Consider the following 25,372-nt stretch of genomic DNA (forward strand, 5'->3'; position numbering starts at 1 on the left):
AATGTACCTTCGGAATAACGAATCTTCGGACTAAAAAGCCGTCGGAATAACGAACCTTCGGAATAACGAGCTGTAACCAAATTAACATTGTGTAAGCTGAGTGCTGAGGCGTACATTTCTTCTTTTTTCATTCAAAACATCCTATGAAACCAAACAGGTTGTGTACCAATCGACGTCATTGGCACTATACACCGGATTATTTTCCTTTACGTTTCTCCTCTATTACAGCCTTTATCTTTCACTTTCATGTCAAGAGGTATATAGTGACTAATATTAGTTCTGCATTACTTAATTATATGACCATGACATCAAACATCTACTAATGTGGTACAGCGATGTCAAATAAAACATGCCCCTTTGATTTTTTTTTTTTTTTTTACACAATATCTGTTGTCACATAATTGTATCACGTGATGGAAAATGAGCACACGCTAAATTGATACATAACAGGTTATGGATTGTAAATGCCATAATGTTGCAAACAGGATCAGTTAAGAAAGTACAGGCATAGAATTCGATATCATTTACAACGTGTTGGATGGTGATTAAAAAGTTCCTTAAGATATGAATACATTTCAATTAATTTCTGACTATCTCGCAAAAAGTTAAAATCTGAATCTCCTGCTCAACCAATATTATCCCTATTACAAGTCCGAAATGTTTTAAATGAAAACAGCCTATTCATATCATTATTATCATTATCACTGCAACGATACTACTGTTATTATTATTATTATTATTATTATTATTATTATTATTATTATCATTATTGTTATTTTTATTATTCATTTTATTATAGCTATCTTTATTATTATTATTATTATCATCATCATTAGAGTGAGTAACAAGAGGATACTTCAGCAGAGTGTCAAAATTCCGTCAGTTTTTTTTTTTTTTACTTTGGGAGAGAGAGTTGCGAGGGTGAAAGATTTTCGTGAAAAATCTCCTACCATGCTTTGCTACAACCGAACAATATAGACTACGGATAATTATTCCACCGTTCAATATCTATTATCGCGGGTTACCTTATTTTGTGTTATACTTAATTTTAATGCTACTCTATAGATTACTATTCCTTGTTGGGATCACATTTATGGTTTGTTACATCGCTGAATTCATAGAGGGCGTTGACAACCACTTTGTCGTCCTCGGCGAAAAAGTCGTGATCGTAAAGGTGAAGATCGATGTCATCTGGTTTTCTGGCCTCATCCCAAACTGCTCTTCCCGTTGATCGATCTGGAATTGTTTCGTAGACGCCGTGAGGATATTGAAGAGATGAACCCTTTCCTGCGTCATCCCAGAGTGCTGCTCGCGGCAAGTGCTCCGGGATCGTTTCGTAGACGTCACCTTGCTGAAGGGATCCACTCGCCGCGCCTCCATCACCCACTGGATCCCGCTGATTCCAACCACCTCTGACTGGGCACGCGTGTTTTATGTTCTCGTGTCTGGTAATCAGGCAAACAAGAAACACTAGGAGGAATATCACGCTGCCAATGATGACTCCAATTAAAGAATATAAAAAGTTTTGGTACCTCAAAAGTTTCCCTGAATTTCCTTGTCTTGGTTTGTGTTTCACGTTAAAGTACGTCGTCTGTGAGAATTACTCGCCCCAAAGTGCTCTCGTGTCTTAGTAATCATGCAATAATGGTTTCGAACCAGAGCCGTCGCCGTACAGCGTCGATAAATATTGTACGAAACCACTGACTGAGACCAGCAGCGTGCAGCCCATTGTACGCATAGCTAACTGCGACCAGCAGCCCCATACGCATAGCGTAATGGGGCTTCGCATTGTAGCATTCAGGATCATGACAGAATTAGTATCGCGGGTAAATGTCAACTTAAAATCCTGATCGTAAAGGTGAAGATCGATGTCATATGGTTTTCTGGCCTCATCCCAAACTGCTCTTCCCGTTGATCGATCTGGAATTGTTTCGTAGACGCCGTGAGGATATTGAAGAGATGAACCCTTTCCTGCGTCATCCCAGAGTGCTGCTCGCGGCAAGTGCTCCGGGATCGTTTCGTAGACGTCACCTTGCTGAAGGGATCCACTCGCCGCGCCTCCATCACCCACTGGATCCCGCTGATTCCAACCACCTCTGACTGGGCACGCGTGTTTTATGTTCTCGTGTCTGGTAATCAGGCAAACAAGAAACACTAGGAGGAATATCACGCTGCCAATGATGACTCCAATTAAAGAATATAAAAAGTTTTGGTACCTCAAAAGTTTCCCTGAATTTCCTTGTCTTGGTTTGTGTTTCACGTTAAAGTACGTCGTCTGTGAGAATTACTCGCCCCAAAGTGCTCTCGTGTCTTAGTAATCATGCAATAATGGTTTCGTACCAGAGCCGTCGCCGTACAACGTCGATAAATATTGTACGAAACCACTGACTGAGACCAGCAGCGTGCAGCCCATTGTACGCATAGCTAACTGCGACCAGCAGCCCCATACGCATAGCGTAATGGGGCTTCCCCTAACAAAAAAGTCCTGTGGTACTCCCTGTGGTACTTGTCGGTACCACACAATGTACCACACACTTGTAATGTTACCACAGGAACTGTGTGGTACTGTACCACAGGCTTGTAGGGTACTCCCTGTAGTACTTGTCAGTACCACACAATGTACCACATAAATAAATGTTACCACAGGAACTGTGTGGTACTGTTTTACAGGCTTATGTGGTACTCCCTGTGGTACTGGTTGGTACCACACAATGTACCACACAAATATATGTTACCACAGGAACTGTGTGGTACTGTGTCACAGGCTCGTGTGGTACTCTGGGATGTACCACAGGGCAGTACCACAGGACATTACCACAGGAAAGTATCACAGGACAGTACCATAAGACAGTATACACACAAATTGTCCTGTGGTATTTTGGGACGTATACCACACGACAGTACCATAGGACAGTACCACATGAATTGTCCTGTGGTATTTTGGGACGTACCACAGGAGAGTACAATAGGAAAGTACCACAGGATAGTACCACAGGGCAGTTCCACAGGACAGTACCACAGGAAAGTACCACAGGATAGTACCACAGGGCAGTTCCACAGGACAGTACCACAGGAAAGTATCACAGGATAGTACCACAGAGCAGTACCACAGGAATTGTCCTGTGGTATTTTGGGACGTATCACAGGACAGTACACAGGATAGTACCACAGGACAGTACCTCACGACTTGTCCTGTGGTATTTTGGGACGTACCACAGGACAGTACCACAGGGCAGTACCACAGGACAGTACCACAGGGCAGTACCACAGGACAGTACCACAGAGCAGTACCACAGGACAGTACCAGAGGAAAGTGCCGCAGGATAGTACCACAGGACAGTACCACACGACTTGTCCTGTGGTATTTTGGGACGTACCACAGGGCAGTACCACAGGACAGTACCACAGGAAAGTACCACAGGATAGTTCCACAGGACAGTACCACACGACTTGTCCTGTGGTATTTTGGGACGTACCACAGGACAGTACCACAGGGCAGTACCACAGGATAGTACCACAGGACAGTACCACAGGACAGTACCACACGACTTGTCCTGTGGTATTTTGGGACATACCACAGGACAGTACCACAGGAATTGTCCTGTGGTATTTTGGGACGTACCACAGGACATTACCACAGGACAGTACCTCACGACTTGTCCTGTGGTATTTTGGGACGTACCACAGGACAGTACCACAGGACAGTACCACAGGATAGTACCACAGGACAGTACCACCCGACTTGTCCTGTGGTATTTTGGGACATGCCACAGGACAGTACCACAGGAATTGTCCTGTGGTATTTTGGGACGTACCACAGGACAGTACCACAGGGCAGTACCACAGAACAGTACCACAGGATAGTACCACAGGACAGTACCACTGTTACGACTTGTCCTGTGGTATTTTGGGACGTACCACAGGACAGTACCACAGGGCAGTACCACAGAACAGTACCACAGGAAAGTACCACAGGATAGTACCACAGGACAGTACCACATGACTTGTCCTGTGGTATTTTGGACGTACCACAGGACAGTACCACACGAATTGTCCTGTAGAATTTTTGGGACGTACCACAGGACAGTACTACAGGAATTCCTGTGGTAATTTTCGATATATACCACAGGAGAGTACCACAGTAACTGTCCAAAATCCCACAGGAAAATCATAATATGGTTCTATTCCACACAGCAGTACCACACAGCAAATTAAATTCGTAAGTACCACAGAAAAAATGCTACAGGATATTCTTTTTTTATCTTAACATTTTATACCAGAGGACTATCACATCAGGAGAATATCAAACAGCAGTACCACACAGGAGTACCACACAGGAAAATTGTAAGGCAGAATCAACTGAAATTCATAACAAAAATACAAAACAAAAAAGCACATATTAATATTGATAGATGAGTTATGCTGTGAATTATAGCAATTGATTTGCCATTACTTATTCTGTCCTATACTCCTACAGTATTACCTATTTAGTGAAAGTGCTAATGTAAAGCATGAGAAATTTCATAAGGACTTCTGTGGTACTCCTGTGGTACTCCTGTGGTACTCCTGTGGTACAAATTTTTACATAGCTCATGAATATTCATAAAAAGCACTCTAGATTTTAAAAAATACATATATGACTTAAAAAGTCAAAGTATTAATGATGGAACTTACTTTGAACTTTATGAAAGATTGTCTAATTATGTTATGTTATTCCCAATATCATAGATATTGTTATGAAAGTGTAATTTCATATCTTGATAATAAAGAATAATCGAGTTAGTAACCATGCCTTAATGCTTTACGGATAGACGGCCATATATATATGTACTGATACGGTCGATGGCTACCTAGGAATAGAATATGACTATATAGATCTATTATAGGACTAGATTGGCACTTGGCCATTAGACTCTCGTTTGAGGTTATATGTCAGGAGTAGGACAGGTTATTAAATAGGGCCATGTTTGTCCTGAAATCCATCACTCACCTACCAAGAATATTCCTTGATATGTGGCTAAAATTCTCCCAGATTTTTTTTTTTTGATCTATCCTGTGTGGTACTCTCCTGTGGTACCATGGAAATGCTGTGTGGTACTGCCCTGTGGTAATGCTGTGTGGTAATGATCGACCTGTGGTACTGTCCTGTGGTATACTGTCCCAAAATACCACAGGACAGTTCCTGTGGTACTGTTCTGTGGTACTAGTCCTGTGGTACTGCCCTGTGGTACGTCCCAAAATACCACAGAAATTCCTGTGGTACTGCCCCGTGGTACATCCCAAAATACCACAGGAATTCCTGTGGTACTGTCCTGTGGTACTGTTCTGTGGTACCGGTCCTGTGGTACTTTCCTGTGGTACTGCCCTGTGGTACGTCCCAAAATACCACAGGAATTCCTGTGGTACTGTCCTGTGGTATGTCCCAAAATACCACAGGACAATTCCTGTGGTACTGTCCTGTGGTACTTTCCTGTGGTACTGTCCTGTGGTACTGTCCTGTGGTCCCGTCCTGTGGTAATTACCACAGGAGTACCATAGGACTTTTTCATAAGGGTCGCATTGTAGCATTCAGGATCATGACAGAATTAGTATCGCGGGTAAATGTCAACTTAAAATCCAAAAATGTCTTCGATTTGAAGACTTACCAATTAAGTGGAAATATTGAAAACAGGCTTCAAACAACGTTTGGTTCTGTCACTAGTCCCTTTCTTTTCGAATTGATGACTGAATATGACTCGGTCGAGAGGACCTTGGGAGAGCTACATACACTGACTACTGCGGCCAGCACATGCGCACACAAACATCTTATCCGTTAATGGATTTGAAATGTGTGCGCATGTGATGTGTTCGCATGCACTGGCTGTGGTATTCAGTGTATGTAGCTCTCCCAAGGTCCTCTCGGCCGAGTCATATTCAGTCATCAATTCGAACAGAAAGGGACTATAGGCAGAACCAAACGTTGCCCGAAGCCTGTTTTCAATACTTCACCTTAATTGGTAAGTCTTCAAATTGAAGAATTTTTGGGATTTTAAGTTCACATTTATCCTGCGATACTAAATCTGTCATGATCCTGAATGCTACAATGCGAAGCCCGATTACGCTATGCGTATGGGACTGCTGGTCGCTATGCGTATGGGGCTGCTGGTCGCAGTTAAAACTTTTGAGGTACCAAAATTTTTTATTATCTTTAAAGTAGCGGGAAATGGTGAAGTAACCGAAAAGGTTGAAGTACTCAGAAATTGCGAATTAGAGGGAAATGACAAAGTGCCCGGATTTGGGGAAGTAGATGAAAATGGCGATGGTGTTGATGGTAATGAAAGTATATCACACCAGATTGAAGTAACGTTCGAAAAGGGGTCAAGTGTAATTTCTAATGAACGATATGTCGAAAACTCTTGTTTCATTGAAACCATAAATGACCCAGCAGCCAAATTAATGTTTACTACATGATGCAGACGAACTGTCCAGTCATACTCTTCACTTCGTAGCCCAGTAATGTTACAATTTACGGTGTTGACTTTCAGGTGTTGGTGGCCTGATGGGCGTGCATCAAAGAAACAAGTGCATCCAAACACGCGAACATGAAAAGTTTTAGTCTTTGCATATCCCTTGCTATTCGCTGCTATTAAACACGTGTAGTTACTAGAGTCACCATAGGAGATTTTAGTGAAAGACAGGTGCAGGAAACCAGTTCCGTTCACATCTTCTACATATGCGCTGATGGTGTGGTCATTTATGATTTCACGTTTTGGAACGTTTTTTCGTAATGTTGAGTAAAATGCGAAGAAGTTGAAGTTGTTGTTGTTCTTTGAATATCTAGTTTGGTCTCCATTCTTGGAAAACCAAAAATTGTCTGTTTCTTCATAGCCATTGCACTGCAGCGTCAAGTTGTCGCCTGCGTTGACAGATAAATTGACAACGTCCTCTCCTTTGCAAATAATGCAGAACTCAGAGAACACCAGCGAAAATACAAGTAGACAAATGACCAAATGCAAATTGCAAGTGACATTACGGGACTCCATCATGACGTTCTGCTCATTACGATTAAACCGGATCAACAATGTTCAGTCAGGTCGTGATGTTTCTGACGTATATTAAGGAGACGTTAGCTCAATCTACAACAGCCTCGTCAAATGAATGAAGAGAGCTGTAGGATAAACAATATTCATCACAATGTCACTATTCCGAGTACGAGAAAGCAATTCAAAGCATTTTCTCTCTGTTCCAATGTAAGCAGAGGTTCGAAGAAACGTATTAAAAAAATCACCTGGCATGTTCTTTGCGCACTGCTGCAACTTGTGAAATATATGTCTCCAGAGAAGGAAAGGGAAGCGCCATTCCACGCTTCTGTTGTGCGACGAAGGCTGCAAGTATTGTATCTTTCAAATCTCCATTCTGTACGATTATCGGTCACTTTCAACATGCTCGAAACAAAAAGCAATTGCAAATGTCAAGCAAAGCCCTAGTTTCATGTCCAATAGAAATATCAGTTGTATATTTCATTGGTCGAAAGGAGGCTGAAAAGGAAAGGAAAAGAAAAAACTTCCCCATGTAGAGCATTCATAAACATGAGTCCTTACCAGAGTTTACTTAAGCGGAGATGATAGTTGGTTTTGATATGCTCCTTCCGTATGCTCCTTCCGTACTGCATGTCACTTTTATTTCTAAACAACTCTTCTTCACCATTCAGATTGCTCCACTTATGATGTTGGAAGGATGCCAAAATTAAACAGTTTTTACAAGAAAAAAACAAATGAGATTGGCGGATCCTGAGGGGAAGCACCGGGTGCGTGCCCCTTTATTTTTTTGTTAAAACAAAAGAAATAAACATAAAAAAATGAAGGGAGAGCATGCGCCCCCTTTACAGAATTCCTGAATCCGCGCCTGGACACCTCTTCTACTTTCCATCCGAGATAAAAATGGCTTTAACCCGTTCCTTACGGGAACCGTGGGAGCAACTGATATACGGGAACCTGGTTTACCAGGTTCCCAAAATGAAGACAAGGGTGCCTGCTTCAGTGGCCTTAATTCATGTTTCTTTGTGTTAAAATGCTCAGAAAAGTGGGTTTAATAAAAAGATCAGAGTTTATTCTATCAGGATTTGTTCTCCTGCTGTTTAAAAAAAAAAGAGGGGGGGGTTACAGTATTATGTACCATTTCCTGATTTAGTTTTTTGCTTGTTCTGCTGTAAACTCGTACGAATATGTACATAATGATCAAGGCTGAGATCAGTTAGAAGTGCGGGTTCGCTGACCCCAGTCACCTCATTCAGGTACCTGGTTTTGTGTAGAACAAAAGATTCTGACAGCTCATCAGCGCACGCTCTATTCATACCTCGCACCCAATCGATATTTCCATTGTTCACGGGCACATGTAGTTGACCGTAGAAAGGGGGACACAATGAACCGCTTGACTGCCTTCACACAGCTGGATTACCAACATGTGTGTCTCTCTGTCGACGGGCGAAAAGAATCTCGTTTGGGGGCATTAAAGGCACTCAGAGAAATGCGGAAGGAACGGGTTAAAATGCATGGATCCGCGCCTGGACACTTTTCTACTTTCCATCCGAGATGACAACGGTTTTAAAAAGGATAATTTGCCCTGGATGCCAGCCTCAAGTAGGCCTACTTTCAGTTTCAAATCAAATGATTGTATAAACTTTTCCCGAAAGTTTACACTATTGATTATCTATTACTCAAAAGACCAAACTAGTTACAGCTTGTTAATTAATCAACACCATGACACTTATCACGTATTATTTTCCTTTCTAAACGTCTCCTCTCCTTTTGCAATTTCCCTCCATATTCCCATATGTGACCGTGCACCTCAAAACTAACATAAAGTCGCACACACTGATTTTGCGTGAGGACTCAAAAATAAGTGAAATGGGTCAACCTAGCCGAACTTGACTTTTTCATATTTTCTGAAAGAGCGGGTCTTCTTTTACATTATGCTAAAATTTGGTATCATAAAACGGGCAGGAAAGTGTGTTTTTTAAGCAGTTTATCTCGGAACATTTTTGGTAGAATAGTGTGATTAGGCGTGTCTTTAGAATCCCTTTTTCATATCTGAAAAACCTTGTCCATACTCTTCACTTTCAACTCTAATAACTTTTTAAAGGATAATGCTACTGCTTTGAAAGCTGGCATTATAATGAACAGAATGTGTTAATGAGGCATGCTTAATTTCACTTTAATCTGATAATCCCTTCATTGTTGTTACTCTGGTGGTTTACTTCCTGTTTTTTTGTCCCATTCATCGCACAGCCAGCGCGGTTATGTAAAGATTAAGCGCTTGAATAGACACTGTACTTCAGAGCCTCTTTCCTCAGTTCACACTTTTCCTGAGTTTGTGCTTTCTTTCCAATAATAGGTTAGGAGAGTCCATTTGATTTGAGTTATACATCATTTCAAAGTTTAAAGTCTGCTCTTTCAGAATATGGTCTTAACTAAAAAGTCATGTCTGGCGACTCTTTGTTTGTTTTGAGGTGCAGGGTCACATATAATCCTTACTAAGAGGGCTATCAACTCATAGTCAATTCATGATGATTAAATTATGTACATTACGTGTAATTCTACGTGCTTGTAGGTGCAGTTGTATAATTTTGCAATAGTATTGTTTGCATTCGTATATGTTCCATGACATGTTACCTTATTGTACAAATCGTTTATGCAACTTTGTGATCTTGTACACGTGTAGGCCTACCTTCATTTGCTCAGTCACGAGCAATAATTTGCACTCTTTTCATGGACAAATACGTCTTTAGAAAACTTTGTCGTTTGACTATAGACTCCTCGCTTACACACAGGCGTTTTTTTTTTTTTTTTTTTTTTTTTTTTTTTTTTTTTTTTTTTTTTTTTTTTTTTTTTTTTTTTTAATAAACACGTCTCTTTGAGTGCACCAGTCACATAGGACGTCGGGTTACATTTCCAGAAGTGACTGGGGAAAAGCAAAATTATGGAGCTGGTGCATGGCCTGGTTTTCGCTGTAAACTTCTCGTATTGTGAATGTTGTTGCGGAGCAAGGGAGGAGCGCAAGTGTGTTCAACTCCTGTCTGCCTATGCAATCGTGAGTGCAAGTGTCATGTGTAATGTTCGTTTGAATGTGGCAAATCGGCACTGGCACATGTGCTTTTATGTTTAATCACTCCACCAATGATAAGTCTTCTTTGCAAATTAAGCAGAGAATGCGATTAGCCGAGGAAAATTTGACATTCGTGATTTCTTAAAGTGTTTTATCTGCGATAAAATGTGGGTAGAAATTAGATTAGAAGAAAATTATTTACCCATTTACGCGGAGAGGCTACCCGATTATCAAGTAATTTGACTGTGCATTGGAACTGATTTTGACATTGATACCCAATTAAACGCGATACCCGATTACGCGGAGAGTACTGAACATCGTTGTATTCTTTCTCATCGTGCCATTTAATGCAAACGGAAATTCAAAATTACTGCATTACCATGTTACACATAGGTCACTGCTTGGACTCTTCTACGTTATAATAGACACGGGACATTTATACAAAAAGGCAGTTGGTGTTGCCTATCCACACATGCTCAAAATTGATGCAAACAACGTTTTATAATAATTGTTTTATGTCAATGCCAGTACCAGAAGGAAGTTTGAAATAACCAATGAGTTTTTATCCATTTTCTCGTTTTTAAGATCTCGTCCATTTCCTCACTGATCATCCCCTTCTCGTGTGTGAGGAAAACAACAGAGGAGACGAGTGAAAGTTTTCCCCGAAAGACGCTATCGAAAAATGCGCGTATAATAATGATAATGACACTGGAAATGGCACGAGCAATTAGTTATTATACATGTGGAGATTCAGGAGTATTCTTTTTACTTGTGGACAAAACAACAACAACAACAACAACAACAACAACAATAACAATAACGACAACATACTAAATGACATACAAGTGTACCAGGCTCCTTATTTCATGACATGGCATACTTTTCGATTTCGTTAAGGTCTGTTATATAAGGTGTTATATATATAACGTGTTATATATATATAACGTGTTATATAAGGTTACATTTTGTGAAGTGTGTTTATAATGCCTGTAGCAATATCATATCAAGTGAAAAATTGAAGTCATTTGATTTGTTTCAATAACATCATGCCGGCCTAAACATTATTTCTACTTCCTTGAAAAGTTTAGGTTCAATCATTTGTATGAATGATGAAGTGTATGTTAGAGTAACTGTCGTACACGTAGCATGTGAATATAATTTCTTATCAGATGAGCAATGGTTATGCCCGTGTTCTGTTCGGGTATATCTGGTTCAAAAATGATGAGTAACTGTGTATGCATGCTATTTCTGTTGTTAGCCACTGAACTTCTACCACTTTATTCATCATAACTATAATAATGTGGATGCCGAGGTGCCCTACGCTAAATTGAAGACTCCACACAACCCAATTGTACAGATAGCACTTCTGTATATTTAGAGGCCTGCCTTTGAATTTGGGAAAAGAATGTGTGTGTATTGTACGATGTCATCCATGCATGACATGAGCAAACAGTTATGTCTCCTACGAACTGAATTGTGCCAAAAGTATCAGCTGTGAAGGACATAATATGCGAGACATAATAAAGAATTCACGAACATGTCAGCCAGCAAACGGCTGCGTCGAGGGTAGGAGCATGATTGCACTAAACTCCCACGAACTCACTCAACAAAAGAGTTCGGTCCGTCTCGGATCGGTGCATTAATGTGTGTGTGTGTGTGTGTGCAATCGGCGCCATCTTTTTAGAGTGTGCTTACTTGACAGTCTGTTGAGACAGTACGATCATAACGTGCATTCAATTAATTCTCGATTAATTATCTCAATCTTTGACTGCCTGTAATGGATAGAAGATACTACCTCGTTCTCCTGTTAACATTGACTACTACTGTGTTCTGTGGCCACTATGGCGAAGGTAAGCGCTTGGACCTGCTATTATATACTGCACTGCATATCTAAACACTAATCGCTCGTTAAGTAATTCGTGCACCATGTCCTTTGTTTCTGCAGTAGTACAATGATATAATTTTCCAACTTTTATCTCGCTATGTCCACCGACGTCCAGTCTTGATAAAAACAAGTCTACAGCTGCATCATTTTTGTACTGAGAAATAATCTTTCAGGCAATTTCATTTGCGAAATGCAGGTGTTTTACAATAGAATACATATAATTAAGGAGGTCAAAGATTGTGAGAGGTAATATATTTTTTTATCACTTTTCGTTCATTGTTTCAAAAGTCCCGTGCCTTTAAATAAGGCTAAAATGGGGATACGATACTTTTTGTACAGTTACCATAAAAAACTGCCTGATGTCTTTTTATTCCATGTGTCATCATAATCTGACAAATCATAAACATCCAACTAGACCGTATAATCGATAACCATAAGTTGCTTTATTGCAGTGACGTAATCATCACGTGGTGATTATGTTACTTGACTAATAATTTCAAACGTTTACACAGCTTGCGTGTATTTTCTGAATGTGATAACGTATACGGATTGTTCTGTAAGACCTTTTTTTTTCAGGCACACTTCCATTTTGCGGAATTAAAATGGAGGCACCCAACAAAAAGAGAATACATAATAATTAAGCAGGTCAAAGATTGCGACAAGTAATCTATTTTGTTATCACTTTTCGTTCGTTGTTTCAAAAGCCCCGTGCCTTTAGATAAGGCTAAAATGGGAATACGATACTTTTTGTACAGTTATAATCAAAAACTGCCTGATGTCTTTATACTCCATGTGTCATCATAATCTGACGAATCATAAACATCCAACTAGACAGTAAGAAACTCCAACAGCATTTGCTAAGATTCGTGCTAATTTAGCAGACATTTATCCATACAGGTCCAAGTTTTAGCAACTTCCTTTTTATGGACATCAGATAGGCGCCTTCATTGGATTCATTTAAAACAAGATCGAAACTGTTTATTTGGATAAAATGATGCTATAGAAAAAAAAAAAGATCGTTATTTCTTTTTTATTATGTATTTTGTAATCACGTCATTTTTTTTTTCTTCCCAGGCTGGCTCCGCTTTTATAAGACATCCCATAATCGCATTTCATCTTCATTTCACTTTCTACTCTATCATGGGCGTCATCAGGGGGGTGCGTTGGGTGCGAACGCACCCCCCTTCAGATCCTAAAAAAAACAAAACAAAACAAAACAAAACAAAAATCAGTCTGCGAGCGACCTCAACGCCGGACGCTAAATAATTATTATTTTCTATTTTTTTTAATACTTTGCACCAGGGACACACACACACACACACACACACACACACACACACACAAATCGTCAGCAAAAACAATTCGCACCCCTGGTTTTGACAGCACTGATTTTATACATATCTATTAGTATTCTATACAGTGTTTACTATTTATCGACCGTACTGTACATCCGTACGATACGGAGCACTTATACACGTTTGCATGTACGTGTGCTACTTACAAGTATGTAGGGTCTATGTACATTACTTCTGACCAATCCATATTGCCAGCCCAAGAGCGAGCCTTAGCCTCATTAAAAAAAAGAAAAAATGGAGGGGCAAGCATATTTTAGTTTTGCCCCCCCCCCCATAATTAATTTATAATTCCCGAAATGAGAAGATTTTCTTGCTTTTGAAAGAAAACAAAAATGTTGCCCCCATAAAAATATTGGTAGGCAAGCGCACCATTTGCCCCACCCCACATAATCGTAATTCACGCGATGAAAAGATTTTCTTTCTTTTTTGTTAGAATTCAAGAAATCTGTCCAATTATTTCACCCAAAAGCAGTGGCGCAACTACGCCGCTGAGAAAAAAAAAATACCGAAATAGTAGTTCAAGTGTTAGTAAGTTGCTTTTGAATGAAAGGGTGATCCAGAAATAAGATATTTTTCTATGATTTCTTTTAACCATAATTGAATAGGTATATAGTGTGAAACATTGTTCAAAAAGCGCGGACCCGACAAAAGATTGTGATTCCTGGTTGGCATTCTGCATATAAGCAGGATGTGCGCAGTGTACTCAGTACATCCGAACGAAGAGTCGCTACAATGTTGCGCAATGTGATGTAGAATATACACCTTTGTACCTTACGCTTCGTTATATCAAAGCTAGATCATTGATTTTGAAGTGTTGCTTTACATACTAGTCTATATAAAAAATGTCTTGCATTGCCAATAAAAAGACTTGACCTGGGCTAATTCCTAACTTTTCCATGTATATAATACACACACACAAACAAACACGCACAATTAGTTTACAGGTTTAGGGGATGCTCCAAAGTGCAGATTTTGGACATCCTTTATCCGCTTGGTCACTTCGACGCCACCTCGCTGGTCATACCTCCCCCAGTCATGAACATAAACCCACACCCTTGACTACCAGTGGCGGATCCAGGGGGAGGGGCGCATCGGGCGTCCCCCTTTAATTTCCAAAGCGAAAAACAAAATAGCTGCAAACGGCAGTTTTTGGACAGTAAAATGTCAAAATTGTCAAGCTCGCTCACTCCTCTTGCTTGCATTTAGTCGTAATGCCATTCTCCTGAAGTTGCTGCCAGTAATTGCCGGCAGTTGCGCCTGGTGCGCCCCCCCCCCCTTAATTTCCAAAGCGAAAAAATATAGCTACAAACGGCAGTTTGGGGACTGTAAAATGTCAAATTTTTCAAGCTCGCTCGCTCCGTTCGCTCGCATTTAATCTTTATGCCATTATTCTGATGTTGCTGTCAGTAATTGCCTGCAGTTGCGCCCGGTGCGCCCCCCCCCCCCCTTGATTTCCAAAGCGAAAAAAAAATATGGCTAAGAACGGCAGTTTTTTGACTGTAAAATGTAAAATTTTCAAGCTCGCTCTCTTCGCTCGCTCGCATCTAATTGTTATGCAATTCACCTGATGTTGCTGCCAGTAATTGCCAGCAGTTCCGCCCGGTGCCCCTCCCCCTTTTCCAAAGCGAAAAATATGGCTAAGAACGGCAGTTTTTGGACTGTAAAATGTAAAATTTTCAAGCTCGCTCGTTCCCCTCGCTCGAATGTAATCATTATGCTCTCCTGATATTGCTTCCAGTATCTGCCAGCAGTTGCGCCCGGTGCCCCCCCCCCCCCCCCCCCTCCTTCATTTCCAAAGCAAAACAAATATGGCTACAAATGGCAGTTTTCGGACTGTAAAATGTCAAAATTTTCAAGCTCGCTCGCTCGCTCGCTCGAATTTTATTGTCATGCAATTCTCCTGATGTTGCTGCCAGTAATTTCCGGCAGTTGCACCCGTTGCGCCCCCCCCCCCCCCTCCTTTATTTCCAAAGCGAAAAAATATGGCTCCACATGGCAGATTTTGGACTGTAAAATGTCAAAAATTTCAAGCTCGCTCTCTTCGCTCGCTCGCATTTCATTGCTATGCCATTCACCAGATGTTGCTGCCAGTAATTGCCAGCAGTTGCGCCCGGTGCGCCCACCCCCCCTTAATTTCCAAAGCAAATAAATGGCTACAAACGGCAATTTTTTGACTGTAAAATGTCAAAATTTTCAAGTTCGCTCGCTCGCTCGCTCGCATCTAATTGTTATGCAATTCTCTTGATGTTGCTACCAGTAATTACCGACAGTTGCGCCCGTTGCGCCTCCCACCCCTCCTTTATTTTTAAAGCGAAAAAATATGGCTCCAAAGGGCAGTTCTGGGACCGTAAAATGTCAAAATTTCAAAACTCGCTCTCTTTGCTCGCTGGCATTTAATTATTATGCAATTCACCTGATGCTGCTGCCAGTAATTGCCAGGAGTTGCGCCCGGTGCGTCCCCCCCCCCCCCTTAATTTACAAAGCAAAAAAAAAAATAATAAATATGGCTACAAACGGCAGTTTTCGGACTGTAAAATGATAAAATTTTCAAGCTCGCTTGCTCCCCTCGCTCGCATGTAGTCGTTATGCCATTCCCCTGATATCGCTGCCAGTAATTTGTCGTTTCTCACCGTCATTCCACATAATCCATTTATAGGGGGTACAACCCCCTCCGGCACTTCCACACCCTTCCCCCCCCCCAACCCTTGCTCGCTCCCTCGCATACTACACCCCCCCCCCCCCCCTCCCAAGATGAAATCCTAGCTACGCCGGTGCCCTTTCCCCGCTTGGTTTCCCCCCCCCCCCCAAAAAAAAAAAAAAAAACAGTAAAAGTCTAGGGAATGAGAGCTTCCTATATTCCAAATGTCTGTCCAAAAATCTCATAAACATTTAGTGTCAAAAACGCACCCCCCTTGAAAAAAAAGCTGGTGACGCCCCTGCTATATACCTGCTTTCACAGATAGATACATTGTAGTCAACTCCGCTGCCAGCAGTTCAGTATGGCCATCTTTGCAAGTGCTTTATGCGATTCACTATCCTGGTATGGCTAATCGTCTTGTGGGCTTTGACGACTTGTTTATGCATCAATCTAGGCTATTTTGAACTCTTTCTTCAATATTTTCTGTTTCTTTTTTCTTTTTTTTTTTTCTTTTTTTTTTTTTTGGGGGGGGGGGGCGAATCCCTTTTCTTTATAATATTTGATACCCTCTTGCCTCATCTTTCTGCGCTCTTTTTAGTTGTAAGCCCGTCACGTGCCCCTCATTTCTCCTTCCCTCTCCAGCACCATCTTTTTCAGTCGGTGCCTCTATTTTCATTCCGCAGACTCGAAGTGTGTCCGAAAAAAAGTCTCACTGATCCATTCGTATACATTATCACATTCAGAAAATGCATGCAAGCTGTGCAAAAGTTTGAAACATTAGTCTAGTGATATAGTCACCACATAATATAAACTTCACTGCAATAATAACAACTCGTTCTTATCGAAAAATTTGGTAACAAATAACTGTCATGTATTTTCTCGTCCCTGTTGTCCTGATACACTTACACTGTTCGCTTACAGAGTAGATTTGATTTTAATTATGCTACTTCTCTACTGCTCTCTGTTTCTCTATATTTCCGTATCCTTTTCACGCATCCCATTTTTTTCTCGAAATTGTTCTGTCCAGGTTCGCTGGCTCTTTTTTTGCCTTTCTGTCCGTTTTGGTTTTTTTTTTCTTCTTGTTATGTTCTCATTCTGTCTTGTCTGTTAGTCTTTTTTTTCTATTATTGTCGTCTTCCCAGTCTCGTTAACGTTTATTCGCGTGTGTACTATGTGTGTCTGTTTGTTTGTTATTTAATGATTTTCAAGTGAATATTCATGGTGATTCAACGGAGAATTATAAAACCATTGACTGTAATTAGGATTAATCTGTTAACATTTCGATAACTTTACGATTTTTTTTTTCCGGACAATATTTTGACTTTCTGTTCAGGACACTGTTGGTTACTTTCAAATCGTTACATCCTATCTTTATGATCACCTTAAGCAAATGGCTGAGAAGAAAACAATTTAATATTTTAAAATTTAACAACATCGATTTTTTGATTGAAGCTAAGATTTTTTTTCCATTCTCTCGGACAAATTATTTCAACTTCACCTTTAAAATATGACTCAACTCATCCTCAGTTTTAAACGTTAAGTTACGTATGGGTAAGGAATTTTTCATCTGTATAGCCTTTACATTTGAATAATTGAAAGCATAAGAAGGACATTGAGTGAGCAACTTTTTGCTAGTTATACCAGAGAAGCTGGGGTATCAAAATAAGCAAAAGCAAAATAAAAAAAAAAAACAACAATTTCTGATCTTTTTGCTGCACCTTCCCCACTTTCTGGGGGAGGGGGCATGAAGACAGGCATTATGCTTACAATAAGTTTAAAGCTGAAAGTCATATGTATTAAGTTTAAAGCATATATACAATCACGCGAACTCAAATTTCTACCGTCTAGCGTCAGTGGTAGGTACTGCCCCCAACGTTAAAGGATGGAAAGGAGAAGACGTGCTGTTGCGGTGTGACATCAAGAAGGAGCCTGTTGTTGTACAGTGGGTCAAGGAGAAAATCTCAGATCAGCAGCAGAGGACGGCGAAAGCTGAATTCGTCGATGGAGAATTTTTTAGCAGGGAGGAACGGTTTGACATCGACAAGAACTTCAGCCTTGTCATCAGCAGCTTGGAGGTGGCAGATGAGGGTCGTTACTATTGTGAGGTGCTGCTGAAGAATTCCCAAAGTTTTGGAAATTCCACCATCATGACAATTAGCTGTAGGTAACATCTGTCTCTATCCATGTCATAATTAGTAAGAGGGAAAATATTGTTGTGAGTTAGGTTACCGGTAAATACAAAAAAAAAAAAAAATAAGAAGCTTTAGACACTCAAACTCACTGAAAAAAAAAGACAAAAGAACGACATGTCAGTAGTCCGTCACAATAATATTATAGTGTCACATTGACTTATGTATAATGCTTGCAAGTCAGCCAGTATCAAGAGTAATCGTGGTGATGGATAACTGAGTCTAATTGCAATCAAACCTTTTGATTGAAAGAAGTACAACATGACACATAAGGTACATTAAATTAATGTTGTTAGTCAGAGCATGCTTACATATTTTTCATTTTCTAACAAGCACATTTGTGACCGTGCACCTCAAAACGAACATAAAGTCGCACACACTGATTTTGCGTGAGGACTGAAAATAAGTGAAATGGGTCAACCTAGCTGAACTTGACTTTTTCATATATTCTGAAAGAGCGGGTCTTCCTTTACATTATGCTAAAATTTGGTATCATAAAACGGGCAGGAAAATGTGTTTCTTTCATAGCAGTTTATCTCAAACATTTTTGGTAGTATAGTGTGATTAGGTGTGTCTTTAGAATCCCTTTTTCATTTCTGAAAAACCTTGTCCACACTCTTCATTTTCAACTCTGATAACTTTTGAAAGGATAGTGCTACTGCTTTGAAAGTTGGCATTAATTATGGACAGAATGTGTTAACAAGGCATGCTCAATTTCAATTTAATCTGATAATCCCTTCATTGTTGTTACTCTGGTGGTTTACTTCCTGTTTTTTGTCCCACTCATCGCACAGCCAGCACGGTTTGGTATTAAGATTAAGCCCTTGAATAGACACTGTACTTCAGAGCCTCTTTTCTCAGTTCACACTTTTCCTGAGTTTGTGCTTTCTTTCCAATATTTAGATAGGTTAGGAGAGTCCATTTGATTTGAGTTATACATCATTTTAAAGCTTAAAGTCTGCTCTTTTAGAATATGGTCTTAACTAAAAATTCATGTCTGGCGACTTTGTGTTTGTTTTGAGGTGCAGGGTCACATTTAACTTTCAATTTAGTTTCTTGTTGATAAAGCATTAAATTATTTATTAAACTTGCTACAATGATAATTATATCTGACACTGTTTTCATAGCACAAGTTTCACAGCAAACAGATAAATCAAGACAGTAGAGACAACAACAACAACAATATATATATATATATATATATATATATATATATATAGCGGATTTTGTGTCTCCGAGGAGGATTTACATGTAGAACTATTTTTTATTTTATTTTTTTTTTGCAAATGGACCTTGTCTTCTACTTTATTTTATTTCATTTTTTTTTTTTTTGGGGGGGGGGGGGGAGGGGGTACATAATATTGTGGTGTCATAGCAACTGTCCTGCCCAGCATTACCGCTTATGCCTTAACCCTATAAAGCCCAAGCTATGTTGACCCTTCCAGGCCCGGGGGGGGGGGGGGGGGGCACATTGTGGCCCCCTACATAACTTCTTTATTATAAACGATGTATGACCGTCATATTTGGCACATGGGCAGAGCAATTCATGCTCTACATGACCCAACATTTGAAATTTCTCAAGGTCACCCACTGAGGGCGCTTTTCCCAAAATATACAGAAATACGTAGGAAATACGCTAAAATCATGTTTTTTCTCTCTATTTCTTTATCCCCAGTATATATGTTTTTATTTTATATCAATCATTTTCATGTTTACTACAAAGGAAGAGCAAGTCAACCTTCACTATTTGTAATGGTTGAAATTTCTCAAGGTCAACATGTGGGGGCGCAATTCATTACAATGTAAAGTAATATATGAAACCTATAATGTACTGCTTGGAATGGATACATATATTGTTATCACATTTCATATTTCCAAAATATTGAAATTTTGAGTTTGCAGATTGATATTATGATAAACAAATGATATTACAAGCAAAGCTTGTGTGAAGATAACACAAAATGAAAAGGTAATCTTTGAAAAATGCTGTATTTTCGATTATTTCTATTAAATCTATTGTTTGATACCTATGTCATATAAAAAACAAAGGAAATGATAAGAAGACCATTTCAGGGTAATTCTCAACTATAAGTACCACGGTACTTCACATTTCGGACCTTCAGCAAATAACAGCCAAGAAAACCCCCATTACATCCATAAGTATAGCTGTATAACTGAAAGTATAACTGAAATTGAAACAGAAAATCATCAAAATCTGACTAACATGGTTGTCAGTTTACAGTTGCCATGGCAACCAGGAATAAAGGACATATCTAAATTATATATCAAAATGTTTGCAATAAGATTTTAGGAAAAGTCACCAAATTTGGATGAAATCGGGTAAAGGGAGTAGGAGTGGCAAACGAAAACATGGTAGGGGGCACAATGTGCCGCCCCCCCCCCCCCCCCCCCTGGGCTTTTAGGGTTAAAACAAACCACATGTAGACTGCGGACAGTTAGTGTGTAAATTTTCAGTATAAATCAGTCATGAGTAATGTTTTGATACAAATTATATTTAGGTTTTTTTTCTAAAACAACAATCTTTATAAAGGCGTTACCATAGCAACCACCAAGTTCAAAACAAAGTAAAATTTTTGATGACCGAGTTTTCAATGACAAACAAAATTATCTCTTGTAGAAGACATACTCAGAAAGGTGCAGTCACTTGTCTCACATTTGCATTTCGCATAATTGGAAACATGTTTAATGGTTGCAACTGATTGACAAATTGCCCTACATCGACGTAAATAAGCACTGAATTGATCAGTGTTTTAGTAGTAGCCATGATAAAAAATCATGGGCGTACATACTCGAGCAGGATTCGAACCTACGACCTCCTGATCACCGGACAGGCGTCATCTCCACTAGACCACCGAGCTTTCGCCCGACAGCAAGTGTTGGTTCTAATCCTTATAGCATGCAGCGGGTACTGCTTTGTTATTCAAATTCATGAAATTCTTCCGTCGAGATGTTTTCATTGCAACTGATTGACAAATTGCCCTACATCGACGTAAATAAGCACTGAATTGATCAGTGTTTTAGTAGTAGCCATGATAAAAAATCATGGGCGTACATACTCGAGCAGGATTCGAACCTACGACCTCCTGATCACCGGACAGGCGTCATCTCCACTAGACCACCGAGCTTTCGCCCGACAGCAAGTGTTGGTTCTAATCCTTATAGCATGCAGCGGGTACTGCTTTGTTATTCAAATTCATGAAATTCTTCCGTCGAGATGTTTTCATTGCAACTGATTGACAAATTGCCCTACATCGACGTAAATAAGCACTGAATTGATCAGTGTTTTAGTAGTAGCCATGATAAAAAATCATGGGCGTACATACTCGAGCAGGATTCGAACCTACGACCTCCTGATCACCGGACAGGCGTCATCTCCACTAGACCACCGAGCTTTCGCCCGACAGCAAGTGTTGGTTCTAATCCTTATAGCATGCAGCGGGTACTGCTTTGTTATTCAAATTCATGAAATTCTTCCGTCGAGATGTTTTCATTGCAACTGATTGACAAATTGCCCTACATCGACGTAAATAAGCACTGAATCGATCAGTGTTTTAGTAGTAGCCATGATAAAAAATCATGGGCGTACATACTCGAGCAGGATTCGAACCTATAAGGATTAGAACCAACACTTGCTGTCGGGCGAAAGCTCGGTGGTCTAGTGGAGATGACGCCTGTCCGGTGATCAGGAGGTCGTAGGTTCGAATCCTGCTCGAGTATGTACGCCCATGATTTTTTATCATGGCTACTACTAAAACACTGATCAATTCAGTGCTTATTTACGTCGATGTAGGGCAATTTGTCAATCAGTTGCAATGAAAACATCTCGACGGAAGAATTTCATGAATTTGAATAACAAAGCAGTACCCGCTGCATGCTATAAGGATTAGAACCAACACTTGCTGTCGGGCGAAAGCTCGGTGGTCTAGTGGAGATGACGCCTGTCCGGTGATGAGGAGGTCGTAGGTTCGAATCCTGCTCGAGTATGTACGCCCATGATTTTTTATCATGGCTACTACTAAAACACTGATCAATTCAGTGCTTATTTACGTCGATGTAGGGCAATTTGTCAATCAGTTGCAATGAAAACATCTCGACGGAAGAATTTCATGAATTTGAATAACAAAGCAGTACCCGCTGCATGCTATAAGGATTAGAACCAACACTTGCTGTCGGGCGAAAGCTCGGTGGTCTAGTGGAGATGACGCCTGTCCGGTGATCAGGAGGTCGTAGGTTCGAATCCTGCTCGAGTATGTACGCCCATGATTTTTTTTATCATGGCTACTACTAAAACACTGATCAATTCAGTGCTTATTTACGTCGATGTAGGGCAATTTGTCAATCAGTTGCAATGAAAACATCTCGACGGAAGAATTTCATGAATTTGAATAACAAAGCAGTACCCGCTGCATGCTATAAGGATTAGAACCAACACTTGCTGTCGGGCGAAAGCTCGGTGGTCTAGTGGAGATGACGCCTGTCCGGTGATCAGGAGGTCGTAGGTTCGAATCCTGCTCGAGTATGTACGCCCATGATTTTTTTATCATGGCTACTACTAAAACACTGATCAATTCAGTGCTTATTTACGTCGATGTAGGGCAATTTGTCAATCAGTTGCAATGAAAACATCTCGACGGAAGAATTTCATGAATTTGAATAACAAAGCAGTACCCGCTGCATGCTATAAGGATTAGAACCAACACTTGCTGTCGGGCGAAAGCTCGGTGGTCTAGTGGAGATGACGCCTGTCCGGTGATCAGGAGGTCGTAGGTTCGAATCCTGCTCGAGTATGTACGCCCATGATTTTTTATCATGGCTACTACTAAAACACTGATCAATTCAGTGCTTATTTACGTCGATGTAGGGCAATTTGTCAATCAGTTGCAATGAAAACATCTCGACGGAAGAATTTCATGAATTTGAATGTTTAATGGTTTTACAAGCTTTATAACTACATTATGAATGGTGCCTTTCTTTCCGTTTCATTTTGTTATCCTGTTCCTTTTTTTTTGCGTTTATCATATTGCTTATGAATTCTTAGATAAGATAACAATGATTTTGGTATTTAGTCATAAAGCTATATACATGTAGATTGTAATCATCCTACATTTCCAATCCAAATGTAAACAGGTGAGTTGTGTTTATTTTGTGTTATCATCCAATCTTCATAATTATGTTTCTTCATCTGAGCATTGATCAGGTTGTAGTCCAAAGAAAAAAAAAAAACATAACAAAAGCGAAAACAACTCTTCGTTACATTTACTCGAAGTATCATGTCATCATCATGTCAGTTATTTGCCGAGTAAAGATTATGACACGTTTATAATTATACATCATTTCAAAATAATTTTCTTATTTTCCTAGCGATGGCATCAGGACATACGATTGAGGAGTGTGCTGATAGAAGTCAATCTCGTCAAGGCCGGTGTACATATCAATCTCCCTCCAACACCCCTTCCTTTACTCTTACGTGTGTCGTGAATGGATTCAAACCTAACGTTTCCATGCTATGGACCGAGGAGTCGGGAAAGAGACTGATTTCAGTGGTTTCACAACAGATCACACTTTCTGATGGCACATACGAGAGATTCGAGACAATCACTGTTTCAGCCAATCACGGGACAGAGCAAACCTTCATGTGCGTTGCTGCCGGTGACTCGCTGAATGGAACGTCAACCCGAGAAATCACAGTTCTGCCTTTATCAGGTTCTTGAAATGTTGCCAATTTTAAGTTCGTAAATAATAAGTGGCAAACAATTATTGATATTACTTAAAACAATGTTCTTGTTGAGATTTGCAACGTGGAAGTATAATTCGCTCATTGATATTTTGACCAAAGTAACCTTTCCGCACAAAAGTGTCTATTTTACTGGTCTCCAATTTATTATATCAAAAAAAAAAAAATGCATTCAAGAGAAATGTTAACCAATTTCAAAGAATACTAAGTAGGAGGACAAGAAGAGAACAAAGAAGAAGAAGAAACTTATTCTTTTGTTTTGTTTTTTGTTTTTGTTTTTTGTTTTGCGTATGAAGTGTAGGCCTTGTTTGCCTCGTGCCGGTCTCTTGACCTTTTTACCTAATGTTAAGCTGACAGGCTGTATGACAAGTCAGCTATGTGACTCATGCACCTGGACTTTTTATCAGTATCGAGCTCTTTGGCCGTATGACTCACGGGTGTCGGTCTGATAGGATCATTAAATATTATAAGTATGTCCTTTGAGTAATTTTGTCATCGTAGTGATGATATGTATTCAGGCAATCAACCACCTTGTTTTCACTATCAAACATAATCTTTCACAAACACACACACACACACCCTCAAACACATATACAGTGGAATCCCGTTATAACGAAGTCCTCGGGACCGGCAGTTTTCTTTCGTTATATCGGAATTTCGTTATAACCGAACAAATAAACAATAGAAATACATAGAGCGGATGACATTGCAGCCCAAATGTTTACTTCGTTATAACCGGAATGTCGTTATAACCGTGTTCGTTATAACGGGAATGCATTGTACATTGTATTAAAATATTAACTTTGTATTGTATAATATCTAAGTATTCATATGTGTTTATTTTACTGTCTTCTAAATGAAGTAATGAATGAAAACGTGTTTCATTTGTGTCTCTATGAAGTTTCAGGAAAACGCGTTAATTCGGGTCTCATCATTGGACTCGCCATTGGTGTGCCTGTTGTCATAGTCATCCTATTTCTCTCTTTTGGGAAATATCTGCAAAGCAAACATCCGGACTACCTACCTCGTAAAGGTATTGGTTTATTTTCTTTAAGGTTAGATATTTCCATTTGTTGCGTTAATGATTATGCGCGTGTGTGTCTGTGTGTCTGTGTGTCTGTGTGTCTTTGTGTACGTATGTGTGTGTGCGTATAAGTGTGCATTTCTTTGTTTTTATGATTTTCCATTGTTTTGATACAACAATATCAAAAAACTAGTACTTATACATGCGCACTTGTCAACATTACGGAGACCGAAAAATTGTCCCATGTAAGTAGAACTTCCAAATTTCTAATTAGCGATGATCTCTCTATGTCAAATAAAATACGTAATTTTTCATAAAGTAATGGATCATACCACACATCGAAAGCGTATATTCTTGAGATAATCTGGTAGTGAAAAGAGGGGAAACGAGAAAGGTGTTGAAAATAAGTTTGCCCCTTATAATATACTGTGTATGAAAATTAT

The 25,372-nt window shown here is 39.8% G+C and overlaps 1 protein-coding gene and 1 long non-coding RNA gene across 2 annotated transcripts in view; both read left to right on the forward strand.

The window, feature by feature from the left end:
- LOC139742032 (uncharacterized) overlaps positions 1-25,372 on the forward strand; it is a 144,473-nt gene that overhangs the window by 45,948 nt on the left and 73,153 nt on the right. The window lies entirely within an intron of this gene.
- The window catches only part of LOC139742030 (uncharacterized), a 45,542-nt gene continuing 30,090 nt past the window's right edge, over positions 9,921-25,372 (forward strand). Inside the window, exons 1-5 of the mRNA XM_071652594.1 lie at positions 9,921-10,068; positions 11,869-11,933; positions 17,810-18,121; positions 23,533-23,874; positions 24,807-24,938. Of these exons, the coding sequence (XP_071508695.1) occupies positions 10,061-10,068; positions 11,869-11,933; positions 17,810-18,121; positions 23,533-23,874; positions 24,807-24,938 (859 nt within the window). The 5' untranslated portion in view covers positions 9,921-10,060. The remainder of the gene's footprint in view (positions 10,069-11,868; positions 11,934-17,809; positions 18,122-23,532; positions 23,875-24,806; positions 24,939-25,372) is intronic.

This window comes from Diadema antillarum, unplaced genomic scaffold, assembly GCF_040938485.1.
Source record: "Diadema antillarum isolate AM-2024a unplaced genomic scaffold, OU_Dant_1.0 seq00000974_RagTag, whole genome shotgun sequence".
NCBI classification, from domain to species: domain Eukaryota; kingdom Metazoa; phylum Echinodermata; class Echinoidea; order Diadematoida; family Diadematidae; genus Diadema; species Diadema antillarum.